Here is a 15,802-nt window from a genome sequence, read left to right as displayed (position 1 = left end):
AATCGCGCAGGACAGATTGACAGCTATCCTCCTGCTAGCTGTTAGCGCGGTGGCTGCACCAGCGGCTGTTTGAATGGTTTAGCGGTGGAAAGCAGAACTGACCTGGGATGCGAGCATTATAGAAATCGACCCTCGCTTCACTTAAAAAAACAGACGCCACCCTGCTCCGGACTGTAAAAGGTAAGAAACGTACAGCGTTAGCCGGTGAGCTAACATTAGTCAGCTTTGCTGCCCTTGGATTAGTTAGCGAGCTAGTTGCTAGCTGGCTTATTCAAACCAGGAATATCGTTCCGTGCAGGCTAGGCTACGGGCTAGCTAACCAACATGGTTGCTATGTGCGTTTCTTTGATGCGGTGCCTGGAGATTATCCGCTTTAACCACGGTTTGATTCTCGAGCAGACCGGTATGTTCTAGTTCTGCTGGCAGTCACGAACTGAGAGCCCTACAGTCTATGAGACGTCGGGTTCAGATCCTGGGGGGTCATGTCGAACATTGTGTGTTTTAACGTGACGGATTTAGTCAGTCTTGGAAAAACAAAACAGCGAGAAGACACTCCAGAATAAATCCGGATTTGTAGTCTGAAGCCAGTGAGGGGACAATGCGTTTTTGATTTCGTCTGCCTTTGGAAACGTTGGAGCGACAGGTGCAACTTTCCGTACGAGTTGCTTTACAGGATGTCGACGGAGTGTTTAAGAATCTGTGGCCAACAGGGCTGAATTATCCCGATTGTTTTCCTCTCAGTGGAGCAGTCGTGTTCGTGGCTCGAGTGGAGGGCGTGTGAAATAGCTGGAGGAGCAAATCTGCTGCCTTTCTCTGTGCTCGCGTGATGTGTTTATGGAGCGGCAGGTGCGCGGGAGTGCGTGTATGTTTATGACAGATGACATAAACGTTCAGTGAAAACTTTGTGGTGCGCTTTTGGCTCTGGTCAGCCACTTTGGGTCCATCTTTAACTACAAGTGTGCTGTTTTTCGTCAGGCAGCTGTCCGGCCCTCCTCTGTGGGTCTGGGTGTGCTGGGTGCACATTTTAGCGCAACAGTCCACTGCAGTGATGTTGTTGTAATGTGTCTGCCTGGTAGTTTTTTTGTTTGATGATCATTTTTTAAAAGCAACGTGGTTTTGGTCAAATGTTACTTTGCATTCAGTATAGACAGATTATAACTGTGAACCAGCAGATTAAAAAACACGAGATAAACATTAGCATAGAGAACATGTCAATGTAAAAACAACTGACCAAAGTCATTTGTCTGTTTTTGAATACTGAAGATGAATTAGTCACATATGTCACATAGGTCGCTTTGGGGTCTTGGAACATGTGATGAGAATTTTTCACAATTTTTTGTCATTTTATAAACTGAACAACTAATTGATTAACTGTGAAATTGATCTGCACATTAACCAACGAGGAAAAGTAGCAGTGATTAAAGTAAAATCATCCGTTTGTGCCTCGATTTGTATTAAGACTCCCTCAGACCGACTAGATGTTGACATCACATATACACTAAATCTGTGTGATAGTGGACAAGTCTTTTCAAAGGCAGTTCAGTTCAGCCTTACAACTCAGTGAATTCAAGCGAGTTATCATCTGCTTAAATGCATGATGTCTTCATTCATTCAAGCGCTTAAATGATGCCTTCATTTCCACTTGAGGGAGTCTTTCTTTCTTTCTTTCTGGCAGGCTGTCTCTTCAGCATGTCCTATGTGAGTCAGCTTTATTTTACAGTGCACGTTCAGGAACACATTTTCACTAAATCGTATTATTTTTCTGAGTCAGCTGGTCCGAGCGGTCATCAGTGACTCACACAAAAGCCAGTCACACCAAATCAGGTTACACCTCGATAACAGAGCAGTTAGTGGGTCACAGGGGGAGATTAGCATCAGTGCAGCCACAGCACAGCTCCACCGCCACCAAAATGTCGTTCAGTTCGCCGGCCATTTCTTCTAAGGACTACAGCTGCAACTTATAAATTCATCGGCTATTCATACTTATTGATTTTAGTGAATTTATTGATTGACTGGTGATGGACATGTCGGGAAAATCCTTTACAGTTTTTGTCTAATATCTGCAGTGATCTGAGCAGTTTTCTGACTGTTTTTTTCATAACATTTTCCTAAAATACAACAACATTTTCTGTGATTAGTTAGGATGTTTAAATTTCATTGTACATTCTGTACGTCATGTACCTGATTTGTTTTGCTTGTTTTGAGCTCTGGTAGCTTCTCTCAGCTGTGGTGCATTGGGACAGTTTCCTGTCAGGGCTGTGACCCTTGAAAACCTAAAATTATCCTCCAGCTGGGACTCCTGCTTTGGCTCACTGGTATTTGGTATTGATATTTCTATGAGTGCACGGAGGGCTGACAGGCTTCGCATTCGGTCTCTCACATCAGGATGAGAACGCGCTGCAGGAACTGAGCCTCACAGAACCGCTTGATTCATTCTGGATTGATTATCACTTTCTAACCCAGTTAATGAAAGAGCAGGACAGCATTAACTTTATCACACACTCACATGCTGTCATCTCTCAGTTATTAGGCTTTTAAAGTTTTATTGTCAAAAGGGAGACGACCAGCAGTCGGTGATAGCTGTGGATTTTTTGGTATTTGGATAGAAGTAGTGACGATAGCTGTTGTACTTTATGGCTGCTACTCGATCCCTTTGACATCCAGTTGAGCTAAACTGGGCTTGATTCAACAATCAGTCACCTCAGACTGTATGCAGAGAATCAAGATTCATTAGCTTGACTCATCATAAGCAGCCTGCTTTCCCTCCATTGGGCTTGTAAATTTAGCAACTCACCTGTCCAGTCCTGCAAGTGGTTAAACCAAGAATTTAATGAATTGTTTTGGGGTTTTTTCAGAGCTGGAGAAGCTTGCACATGCTCTGTGTCTTTCAGGTGGTGATAAAAAGGCAGCAGGTAATTAAACATTTATGTGGTGAAGTTATCCTTAACCAAGGAGTGAAGTCTGGTGGGCGAAACTCTGACTGTGTACTGAGCAGTTTGGCACGAGTTTGAGAACAAGAAGGACAAGATCAAACATGACAATTAACTTTAGCCTCTTGTTTTTTTGTTAACTACTAATGAATAGAACAGTTTCTAAAGGGGCAGGTAGCTTAAAGTGGGAAAATCATCAGCACTGAAACCTGTGTAATCTCAAAGGTAAAGCCCCCCCCTGCAGGTTATCATTGGCCGATGTGCATCCCCTCGTGATCAGAGAAACCACAGCAGGAAAAACTGTGCCTCACTTCTGACTGACAGACTGCGGCTGCTGATAGCCTCGAGTCACGAGTCTTGCATGAGCGTGACAGGATAACAGCCCTGTGATCACGGGTCACATGGGACTGTCAAATATTCACCTTCAGTGTCCCACTTGTGTCTTGTTCTCGCCCTGAACCAGTCCCTCCTCTCTTCCTGTCAGTCCATCCTTCTCCCCACTGTCTCCCCTCTGTGGTCCCCTCTCCATCACCCTCTCACTCTCCTCCCCTGTCTCACCTCTGGCAGTGACGTGCTCTGCTGGATCGTGGATTTGCTCTGTGATGTGCAAGTTTCACGGCGAACACACTCGTTAATTAAGACAGTTTGTCCAGGGACCCTGTTTTATCCTGAGCAGGTTTCACAGATAAACACCGGAGCTGACTGGTACAACCACAGTGCCCTGTCCGTGAGTAACTTAGCTGTTGCCATGGAGATAGGGGATGATGTTCTTTCATTCATTCTCTCTGGCCAGGTACCTGACAGCCTTGTTGAACTGGCAGCTTCCAAATATTTATATGATATAATATAATACATTTGTAGGTGTACAGTACAGTATTGTTGTGTCCATTGAGGAAGCTCAGGCGAGTGTGGACAGACAGCTGATTGGACATTAGCTAATGAATTGGATTGGCCATTTGGCATCACAGTATCCCTGTGCCAAGATGTAGAGATTGATGGGAACGCAGTCCATGCAAAGGTGTGTGTGTGTGTGTGTGTGTGTGTGTGTGTAATTTGGGTATAGTTGACCTTTTGTGCTCTGAATGATGGTCTTGTCTTCCACTTTCTGTTCCTGCTCTCTTTGAAGAAGTTAGTACTGGCCGCAGTTTTTGCTCTCATCTGTCCAAGTCTGGATGATCAAATGGTCACTTGACTTGTTGTTGTGCTCTGAATATGAACCAAGAGGCTTCGTCAGCTGATTAACGACGAGCAAATGCCTTTAACAAAGTACACAAGGAAAGAGTGACCGAGAGAATCACGGGTACACCAGCGTTAAATTACCCAGAACACTTCTTGTTTCTTGTCGTCACAGGAAGTTTTTACTCCCAACAAACCACAACACAGTTTTATGGAATAGGATTGATTTTTTTTTTTAATTTTATTTCCATTATGTCAACATCATGTTTAGTCAGCACAGAAGCTGTGGCGGCTAACCGGACCGGACCGATACATGGATTATGACCACTAGGTGTCGCCGTTGACTGAGCAGCCGCTAAATTTGCGATTGTAGCGGATCGGCACCATGATCTAACTTTTAATTTGAAACACACAGGAACTGTTCGTTTGCCTCGTTTGCCTTTGCCAATTTAAGCTCTCCCACCAGACCAGAAACCGTAACGTTTTACTACGGACGCTTCATTACGAATGAAGAGTTTTTATTTCTGCAAGCTGACAAAGCTTTACAGCTGCTCCGAACTCTTCCTCACTTGTTACCATTTTGGTGACAACTTTTCTGTTGATAGTTTTTAGCTCTGGTACAGGAAGAAGAATTTCCTGTTCTTCACCTCATAGTTTGTCTGACTGGTTCAGTGCTGACTGGGGAAACTGCCGGAAACAAGTGGCCGCTGTCTGCTGCGGGAGTCTTTGCTGTCACCGTTCTCACCTGGCCAATCAAAAAGTGGAAAAACTCATTAAAAATCATCATAAGTGGGGCTGTAAAATGCGTCTGTTTTTTAGTGATGAGTCAGTGTGATTAGTTTCCTGCCCTGCATGCGTGAGTGTGGCAGCTGTGTTTACAATGAGACTGCATGAGCACCTGGACAGGTGAGAAGGTGGCAGGGCTGTGTGTGTGTGTGTGTGTAACCTGATCTCAATCAATCGACTTTAACATTTTTTTGTTTGTTTGTTTTTCTGCGTGAAGTCTGTTCACTTTGATGCCTGTAGACGAAGATTATTTTCATTATCGATTTCATCTTCTGTTCATTTTCTCGAGTGGTTTCAACAGTTACATTTTCTTTCGCTCACCCAGTCAGAAACTTACCTGCCCAAAGTCAGTCTTCACTGAATTCAACACACTGTAGAAGCCCACGCTGTTATTTTAACTGACTAGCTGATCACTTTAGCAGCTTGTCTGCTGATGTCTCTCAGCTCTTTCTCGATGTGGCCTGTGATCAGATCACTGAGTCACTCTGGGGTTTGTTAGAGCAGGTTTACTCTTATCAATGTGCCATGAGCGCCACATTGATAAGAGATGTGGTCACGTTCTCAGCAGACCACTTAGAGATGAGTATTTGAGCAGCGAGAGAGGAGGCGAAGAGCATGCGAGTGTGTGTGTGTGTGTGTGTGTGTTTTCTTCATAATACTACATGATACAGCAAATTTGCTAATTAATGATCACCATGTAACACCGAAGCCATTTAAATTGGGGTAAACCAGCTGAAATGAGGAGGAAAACGGAGGAGATGAATAAACTGAATGCAACAAATGTGGTAAAAATGTGGCAAGAAGACAGAGAGGAAAAACTATCATCTGAGAATGACTAAAGAAAGAGGAAAAGGTGGAGCGTTAATGAGGAAGTGATGACGAAGGTGTAGAGCAGAAAACAGGATGAGTGGAGGAAAGTGTGATGATAGCAAAAGTGATGGAGGAGAAGTGTAAGATGGATGTGAACTGGAGAAGTGGGATGAGAAGGAAAACAGGAAGTGCCTTTCAGATTTAGTTGAAAATGTTGACATCATCAGCAGAATGTGAGGAAACAACAGCGCCGACGTTAAGTCAAAGACGTGTGTGTGTTGTGTTGCACAGACGTCTGCTGCAGTTAGCATGCTAACCAGCTGGCCTGCAATACCGCTTTGTACCTCTAGAGGCAACAGCCGGACAGTTTCTGCGGCGAGACAAGTGTAAGCTTCACAAACATTTAGTCTGATGAGACAAAATATTGGAAATATTCTTTCTCTCTCTTGCTGAGCTGCGATGAGCTGAACTTTCTTGTTAACTCATCAGCAAACACACTTCGTTCAAACGAGACAGAAATGAGGTAAAACCAAAACCGTTTGTCTCCTCCATCACCTCTGCTGTGGTCCTAATAAATCCTCAGTTCACAGAGCGAGACGAGAAAATATTCCCGCTCTGTCCTCTGCTGCTCCCCCTCACCGGCTCCCGTCCCCGCCTGCCGTGTCCTCTCGTCCAGGGACACTTGGTCCTCGTCTGAGCCTGATGTGAAAGCCTTCGGGTGTTGGGCCGTCTACTTGTCGTGACTCACTCCGTCGTTTTGTGGGCATTCACACGTGTTTGATTTGTTGTCAGCCTGGACAAATAAGTCTTTTTATTCAGTTTGAGTAATTTGAATTACTGATGGTAGGAACAGAAAGTGATGAAAAGACTGATACTTAAGGAACTGATTGACATAAGACTGAAGCTAACAATTATTTTCATTACTCATTAAGCTAGACAAGTTCAAGACAATCTCATTATCAAGTAATGGTTGTTCGTGCAGTGTAATGACTATAGGATAACGACACCTTCAGATTCCCTGTAAGCTGCGCTGTTTCTATGAAATTCTGTCTGCCAGCGGGTAGGAAATGTCATGTCTCCTTTACAGACGGAATGAATGAATAAATCTCCACATTTGTCCCGTGTTGGTGCTAATTTCTACTTTGAACATTGAGAACTTTAAGCCCCTGAACCAAAGAGCGACTGGTCGGCTCCCCAAAACAGTGACAGCCATTTTAAACAGCAGGAGGAGAAGAAGAAGACGCGTACTGACTGAGGTGAAGACTGACGGCGGAGATCGTGATATTTAATGTTGTCATGTTTCACTTAACCTCGTTGACCTGCTGATCTGCACTGATGGATGCTGATTGGACAAATTACTTCACAAGGCTGTATGCATATTTGGCTGTTTACACACTCGCCGCAGCGTCACAGCCGCCGTAGCTGTCAAAGAGTTTCAGTAAGTTTCAGTCGGTCGAACACATGACAGCATCCATCCGTACTGGAAATCATTCAGCCGTTTGTGTGTGGTGATGCTGCTTTTCTCACCCTAGTGACACGAGCACCACAGATACACAAGACCTTCTTGGCTTTTCATTCCTTATCTGAGATGTGAGTCACTGTCATGTCTGTTATCTGCAGCAGAGTTTGAAAAAGTGACACTTTGTTGTCCGCAGGAAGTGACTTGTCCAAATTTTAAAGACGGCCTACAAACGGCCACATAAACCACAAAGATTCAGCACAAAACAAGCAGAGATCTTCTGCTTTTCTTGTCCTTTTTGTACTATCTGTGACAAACACACACACACACACATAAGCTTTACATATTTTAAATATTCTGTTTGTGACTCTGGCTTCATACGCAACAGCAACACAACTGCCACGTTTGACTGGTAATTTCAGCTGAAATTAACTTTGACAGGAAACCTGCTGATTAGAATCTCAGTACAGGGAAGTGAATCAGTGACACACACGCACACACACACACACACACACACACCTTCCTCTCACTTCATGTCTTAAGCAATGCCAAAACTCCAGAGTTCTCCAGTAGAGTTTCCCTTGTTTCTAACAGCAGCAGACTCTTTTTTCTGAGAATTTTCTTTATTCACATTTCATGTCATTACCCTAAAATCATGTGTGGTGACTTGGCCTGACCGGAACCCAAACCCAAATACTGATATCATATGAATGTTGCAGAGTTTCAGGAAATAAAAGCTGATGATGACATTTCAGTTCAATTCAGTTCAGTTCAGTTCAGTTTATTTGTATTGCACCACTGACACTTTTCAGTTAGAGCAGGTCCACACCAAACTACAAATGTCGCTGCCCTTTTTTGGAGTAACAGTACACTTAGAGGTGTGTTTCTGTTAAAGTAATAAATATATGCCATCCTCGCCACTCGGCAGCCATCTTGTTAGCATCCCCCAGCGGTTATTTCAGGGTAAAAGGACCAGGCCTCAGTCTAAACGAATGGAGAGAGAGAGACATGACTTCACTTTCAGTCCACACAAAAACTGCTTGTTTAAATCACAAGTCAAATCTAATTTAAAAAATGTGCAGCTTCCAAAAGCAGGTGCAACACATCCTGAAAAGAAAGCCGCCACCACCACCTCCACCACCTCCACCGTGTACAAAGAGTGCAGTTGCTTATGATGACATGGTTTGCTGCATCATGTTTTGCAAGTGCTTTCCGCCACGTTTCTTTTTCTGTTTTCTTATTGTTACCTTCTGTCCTCTGCCTTCAACTTCCTGACGCGGTGAGAGGATTTCATAAAGCTCGCAGACTGTGTCATGACACGGCAGCATCTGCAGCAGCTGTTCAGGCCTCCTCGCTCTTCTTTTTGTTCTGTCGTGGACACAATGTTGATGTCTTGCAGAACCGAGTTGCACAAACTGGGACGGCCGACAGAAGGAAGCGAAGGTTTAATGGCTTTTCAAAATAAATGGCAGCTAATAGTCCTCATTGACCAGTCATGGAGTGTGTAGCTGCTGCACTTGTTAAGTCAGTGATGGAAACGTAGCTTCATATAATCGGCTCTGCTTATCAGTTATTAGTTCATTATTTGTGGAACTGATAATATAGATTCTGAGCTCAGTTTTTTCCACTCGGGTTCAGTTTGCACACTCTGAAAATCCTTCAATGGGAAAAAAAAACGGTGAGACTCAGGTGTGGAAGCACACACACACACACACACACACACACACACACACACACACACACACACACAGTCACACTCTGAGACGCAGACCATATGCTGTCGCCCTCATTACGCTCACCGTTAATTCCTTCCAGTCTGTTTCTTCCTGTGAATGGCCGGTGTGACTTTCAGATCATTCAGAAAGACTGAATCTCATTGGCTGCCGGCTCCGGTGGGCAGGGTCTTCGGTTGAGACTCGCTGTGACGTTTGGATGCAATTATTCACACACACACACAGACACACACACACACTAGCACAGTCTGTCAGTATGTTCCTAATCCTTGGTGTGCAGATGAATCGCCCTCATTGGTTAGTCCCAGTCACATGGGCGGTGAAACTGTGTTGTGATTGGTCAATCTGAGGCACAGTAGTTGGCGGGATTTAGTGAGGGGTTAAATCACTGCGTTGTCAGGTAGTAATTGTGTTGTTGCCATGGTAATAGCAGCCATCTGGTGCCATGCGGGGTTTTAAACTAATGTCTCACACACATATACACACACACACACACACAGGAGACACCCACACACCTGTGTTTTTGTCTGTGCTGTCTCATGTATGCACCTGTGGCTTTCTGTGTGTGGTATGTTTGTTTATGGTGTGTGTGCTTTTGCTGTACTCCACATTTTACCCACCCTGTGTGTGTGTGTGTGTGTGTGTGTGTGTGTGTGTGTGTGTGTGTGTGTGATTAAGATTATCTCTGTATGTTTAGGTAACCCATGACAATCTGCTAAAGTTAACCTCCTCCCACTCACTGGCCCAGTTCAGCACACACACACACACACACACACGTAGGCCCACCCAGTATGTCTGTTCACACCAGACGTCCCGCTCTGTGCTTGTCATCTGGGTTCATCACTTCCTGCTGTGCTTCTTCATAGCCATCAGTGGGTATTTAAGCTAAGTTATTACAGCTAACTCAAAATAAACTAAGACTAGCTGTGAAAAGCATTTTAATGAAGTTCGATATGCAGCATGTTTAGCTGGAGTTGACAAAAGTTAAAAAGACTAAACTCAACTGAAAGGCCTGATGGGCGATGAGACCCGCCCCCTTGTTCCAGCGCTCAGCCTGTGAGTCAGAGTGTGATAATCGCTCTTCAGAAAGCTGCAGATCTGGTGTGAAGACGGCATGAAGCTGCTTTTCCTGCTGTTAATTTAAGTCTGGCAGCCTCCTGTCTGTGCAGCTGAATTGGCTTACTGTGGTCTCTAAGCCTGCTGACCCCCACACACGGTCTGACGGCGGTCAGGACTCCCGTTCCTGCTCGGAGCAGAGGTCAGGAGGTGGATTTCCTTCAGGACTCTGCTGTCTTAGCAACACGTTTTGTCTTGAAATCGCTGGTGAGCATTTGTTCCAGCCCCTCTGCAGATACCTCAGCCCACTGCTGTTGTTACTGTTGTCAAAGGGTTCAGTGTGTTCAGTTTGCTCTGGCTGATGTTGTGTTCCTGTCATTAGCGTTACATGAGAGCAATATATGTATGAAGTTACTGACCACACTGATCATAGAGACAAGGAAGTGTGCATCTACTCGTGGACGAGCTCGTGGCAGGGCGCGATGGAAACACTGATGGCGTTCTGCTCAACTGGGCTGTGCCATTAGCTAGCTTGGTTAGCTTAGTTGGCTGGCCTCTCGTCACCAAAACAGTCAAGATGGATAAGCCGCGCTGCAGGTCCGAGGAAGAGGCTCATCTTCTGCTCCTTCACCGCACTGTTTCCCAGCTGTTGTTCTTGCAGGTCTGGTTAGCATCTGGTCCACACAGAACAAAAAGCTGTCTGCCTCAGACACCTGTCTGTCTGTCTATCTGTCTGTCTGCCTGCCTGCCTGCCTGCCTGGCTACGTGACATGAGGTCATCCTGCTTAAACTCATTTCCTCCTTTCTCTTCCCTCTGCACATCCCACTCCTAAGACCTGCAAGATGGTATGAACAAAGAAGTCTGTCACCATCTGCCAGAAACTTACAGCTTTGCCTTCAGTGTGAGCGGTGGAACGAGTGTTCTGTATGTTTTGCGTGTTCTGTATGTGTGTTGGATTGTCACTTGTGTGTCCTGGTGCTTGTCACTTGAAATCCTATGTAAATGTGCCTGTGCCTCGCCCTGCGCTCGGGTTCAGCACTCAGGCCTGGTTTGGTTACCATCTGAGTCTCTGTAAAAAGTCTATGAAGGGCACCGACACCAACAAGGAGATGGGTTAGCTCACCAGCTTCTTTGTCCTCTTGTGTCGTTTGTGCCCGACAGGTGAGAGGCTGAGTGAGTGAGGGAGCGAGTGAGAGAAGGAACGAGTGAGAGAGAGAGAGAAAGAGAGAGGGAGGCCATGGAGCAGCAGAGACAGAGAACTCTCTCCACATCTGGAGAATCGCTGTACGCCGTGCTGGGAGTCGACAAGAACGCCACAACAGAGGACATCAAGAAATGTTACAGGTATGTGTTGGACATCAGAGCTGTACTCAGTGGTCCTTACATTTTAATTTGAGCCGATATTAACGGTAAGAAATTATTTATTGTCCGTCAGTCACCTGGGAATACCCAGCGGGGCTCCGCCCCCGGAGCTCAGGGTCCATGCCGGGTCATTCAAGACCTTCAACGTGACTTAAATCTTAAAATCAGTTTGAAGTCTGACAGGAGATGAGCACGCGGTCATGTGGTCCCCCCTCTTTGTCCCACTAACAAGTCGGGGCAGCAGCGTCTTGTACTGCAGACGCTGGGGGGACCACATGGTTGGTACCCAAATACAGTAATTTTTTTATTTTAGCACATGTCAGACAACAAATACATTATTATTACTATTATTATTATTATTAGATGTGATCATTTATTGCTCACTCAGAAATAAACCAAGTACATCCTCAACAAACTCATTTTTGTTTTATTGTCTCATTGTTTGGTTTCCTTGAAAATCCTAAAATTTTCTTGCTCCGCTGTTTCATTTTTGCCTCATATTATCTGTTTTCTGACTGTTAGTAAATTATATTTATGTTATATTTCTATTTACTTTGATGGTTTGTGTTGTGGACCACTAGAGGGAGCCAGAGGCCCGTGGGCCGCTCTTTTGATGGGCGAAAGACACATTCATGTGGTTCATGTGTTTACAGATGATTGTACTCAGTAAATCAGAGGCGAAGAAGATAAACATTAAACAGGTCTCCTTTTGTCTGTCTTTTCACAGGAAGCTGGCACTGAAGTTCCACCCAGACAAGAACCCAGACAACCCAGAGGCAGCCGAAAAGTTTAAGGAGATCAACAACGCCCACTCCATCCTGTGCGACACCACCAAGAAGAACATCTACGACAAATACGGCTCGCTGGGGCTCTACGTCGCAGAGCAGTTCGGAGAGGAGAACGTCAACACCTACTTTGTCCTGTCCAGCTGGTGGGCGAAGGTAGGACGGACCGACAGGGGGGGCGACAGGCTTCTTCCTTCCAAAACCAGTATTTGTAGTTCAGAGGAAGTTAAGTTCAAACCGAGGATGAAGAGAATCAGTCGGAACCAGAACAACTGGCGTCAGAGACGGAGTAGCATCAGTTGTGTTATTTTGTTTATTTTTTCACTTTGAGCTTTAAGAGTCTTTTTCTTTTAAAAGTGTCCAAAAATCCTAAATTATGTCTGAAACTCCTGGCACGAGGCAGTTTGTTATTTTATCTGCTATTGGCCGGTTATTTCTCTGCCTCGTCCACCCTCGTTGTTGTGATTTGGCGCCATATAAATCAGTTGAATTGGCCTGAACTGAATAACTGATGTCCCTGTCTGCTCTGCGTCCCTCAGGCCTTGTTCGTCTTCTGCTGCCTGGCCACAGGCTGCTACTTCTGCTGTTGCCTGTGCTGCTGCTGTAACTGCTGCTGCGGTAAATGTAAACCTCGGCCGCCCATGGACCAGGAGCCTGAGTTTTACGTGTCCCCGGAGGACCTGGAGGCGCAGATGACCGCTGACGAGAGAGGTGAGGACAGGGACGGGAGGGGGACAGGGGGGACTGTTTGTTTTGCTTTGTTTCGTTTGCTTTTTGTCTGTTATTAGCTGAAATGAAGGGGATTGTGCTCCGCTACTTTGTCATTATGATGAAATTACATTCCGATGACTTTACACAACTGTGTGTGTGTGTGTGTTTGTGTGTGTGTTTGTGTTTGTGTCTTCCCCAGATGGCGGTGATCCCATCGTGATGCAGCCGTCATCAGCCACAGAAACCACCCAGCTCACCACTGACGCCCACCAAAGCTACAGGACCGACGCATACTAGACACACACACACACACACATACACACGCGCACACACACACCAGCAAATACTACACACCATCCCTCACAGTCAGCACGAGCTCAGCAGCTCAGACCAGACTTTAATCTTGGTGTAAATTTAAACTTTTCATTGTGTGGGAGAAGGAGGAGGAGGGGCTACTTTAAAAGAAAATGATTGTTTAAACAGTATTTACACACAGCAGACACTCACGGTTTTACCTGTGACAGGTAAGCACACGGAGCCTAAGAATCACCACTGAAATACTTTGAAGCCACAGTTTGTTCTCTGTTGAGTTTTCTGCTTTCCACATGCAGTCTGCACAACTTAACGTTTCCTCGCGTCCTCGCAGACTCTCAGCACGCAGCAGTGCAGGATGCACGAGACGCCGATATATTTTTTTATCCTTTGTTATCCGACGATGACGAGGTAATCAATAATAATCGAAAATCAGAATCAGAACTAAGTGACTCGAGATGACGGCATTAAGAAATATAATTCCAAGCACAGCCGTTGGGTCAAAATTCTGTTTTTAAACCAGAACGTTAACTCCTTTTTAACCCAACTGTCCACAGTCTGAAAAACAGTCCAGCTGTTTCAGCTGCTGGGTGAGAAGCAGGCTCGTCTCTCAGCGCGGCGATGGCGGGAAGGCGATGGCGGGTGTCGTCTGTCTGTTGTGGGTCGGCGGCTCCGTCAGGCTCGGCACAGCAGTGACTCACACTGTTCACTTCAACCCGCCTGTGTTACGCCTTTTCGTTCTGAAGTCGTATCTTAGTACTTCACTCTTATTAGGGCTTGAAGAAGTCAGATGGAAGCAGCAACAACTGACAGACCTGCCATCGACTTACGACTTTTGTCCAGTTTCGTATTTCTTTTGTCGCCTCGGCCCTCCTTTTCCTCCTCCTCCTCCTCCTCTTCTTCCTCTTCTCGCTCACTTCGTCCTTCCTTTACATCCTCTTCCGCACTTTGAGCTCGCTGAAGGCTGTGCGAGCCCCTGCAGTGTTACGAACACACACATCAGTGACCTCCTCTGCAAGGACACACACACACACACACACACTCTGATTGAGCCCCGTTCGGTTTTAGTTTTCAGTTTGTTTTGTGAGAAAGTGAAAATGCTGTACATGTGGTGTCGTGTAGATTTTACGTCATTTCTTTGTTTCCTTCTGTTTGTTTCTGTAGTTCTGCTTTTCATCCGTTTCTGTCTTTCTCGTTTATGTTGTTAATGAAGGGAGGATGTTGATATCCAGAGTCTTGTTTGTGTGGCAGTTTTATTAGATTAACTGAAGAGCAGTTTTCAACAATCAGACGGATTAGCTTAAGTGTAGTTTTAAAATATCACTTTTTTAAAAAAATTATTTGTTGCTCACCGGTCGCACACTAGCTCTGCTATTGTAGTACAGGAACGTTGTGGTTGTTCGTGTCAATTTTTGATTTTTATATAAAAAAAAAAGAAAAGAAGGAAAGAAAAAAAGCACACACACATAAACACACACACACACACACGCTAAACCAAACAGGCTAATTTATTCACGGTATTTTTTTGATTCCTCAGTGAAACACTTTGTTCATTATGTATTCATGCATATCATGAGAAAGTGCAATATAAACTAAAACTCTTCCATGGCTCCACTTCCAATCACAAATTTCAAAGGTTGTTTCAGGAAATCTGCAGATTCGTAAAAAGTCTGAGAAAAGTCCTAAAGTAATTCAGTTTGAGCCCACAAAAGGAGGAACGTAGACCTAAATCAACCAAATGTGCATGTTCACTGAAATCTGAAATCCCACGAGTCCTTTGTCCCATCAGTACGAAGCAGATTTAATAAACGTCATATCAGCTCTGATGAAGAACTGAGCAGTAAAAAGATGCTTTGAGGGCTCCATAAATGGTTTTTATTGAACCTGCAGATGTTCTGTTTTAACCAAATTTCTCTTTACTTGATCAGCTTTGTGCTTCATGTCGTGCGATCACTGAAATGCTGAAAACCCAAAATCCCTCCTTTCTTTTCCTCCGTTGACCAAACATGCAACAGCCTGAAGCGCATTAGCCTGGAGCCACGAAGCTTCCAGTGTTGCGTCTGAAACAACCACATGAATAACACGAGCTGATGTGAGTGTGACTGTAGCAACCAGATGATGATGATGAAGCATTATTTTATTTATTTTATTTTTCTGTATGTTTTTAATAATTGATTAACAACTAGCTGGTATGTTGAGCGGATGTTTAGGAGTTTAGATGTGAACCGTTTTGACGGTGAAGTGGCAAAACGGCAGAGCTGCTGTATAAACACGCAGTGGTGCAGTACAAAGACGTGTAGAGGTTTTCTGTTTGTAGCATGGACTGGTCATGTTTGCTGTCTGTCAGGCAGACTACTGGGCAAATGAAGTATCTGATGTACTGTTGTAAAATAAATGTTTCTGTTGCTTCAGAGCCGCTTCGTTTCTCATCGTGACTTCATTTATTTAAGTGGACAAGACAGGCTTGCTTTTATGACACCAAATACTACTATTTTGTATAGTAATAATAAAAATACTACAATATAATGACTCTATTGATCACAAAAGGAGAAAAATAAGAAGAAAGGAGGGCCAAAACAGCTGCCCTGTGGAACACCACAGTGGATTTTGTAAGATGAAATGAATGCGAAATACATCTGTGTTTCATAAGGAACATTTTAAGACTATCCAAATCATTCAGA

The 15,802-nt window shown here is 44.6% G+C and overlaps 1 protein-coding gene across 1 annotated transcript; it reads left to right on the top strand.

Moving 5' to 3' along the window:
* The first annotated feature begins 6 nt into the window (after positions 1–6).
* On the top strand, positions 7–15,534 carry dnajc5ab (DnaJ (Hsp40) homolog, subfamily C, member 5ab). The gene is made up of 5 exons (XM_046397302.1): positions 7–180; positions 11,113–11,295; positions 12,041–12,254; positions 12,638–12,809; positions 13,009–15,534. The coding sequence occupies exons 2-5, from the start codon at positions 11,189–11,191 to the stop codon at positions 13,104–13,106; spliced, it is 591 nt and encodes a 196-aa protein (XP_046253258.1). The 5' UTR covers positions 7–180; positions 11,113–11,188; the 3' UTR covers positions 13,107–15,534.
* Positions 15,535–15,802: the final 268 nt, after the last annotated feature.

Source organism: Scatophagus argus, chromosome 8, assembly GCF_020382885.2.
Source record: "Scatophagus argus isolate fScaArg1 chromosome 8, fScaArg1.pri, whole genome shotgun sequence".
Taxonomy (NCBI): Eukaryota; Metazoa; Chordata; class Actinopteri; family Scatophagidae; genus Scatophagus; species Scatophagus argus.
The sequence above is the reverse complement of the archived record's forward strand: the minus strand, read 5'-3'. Positions and strand labels throughout refer to the sequence as shown.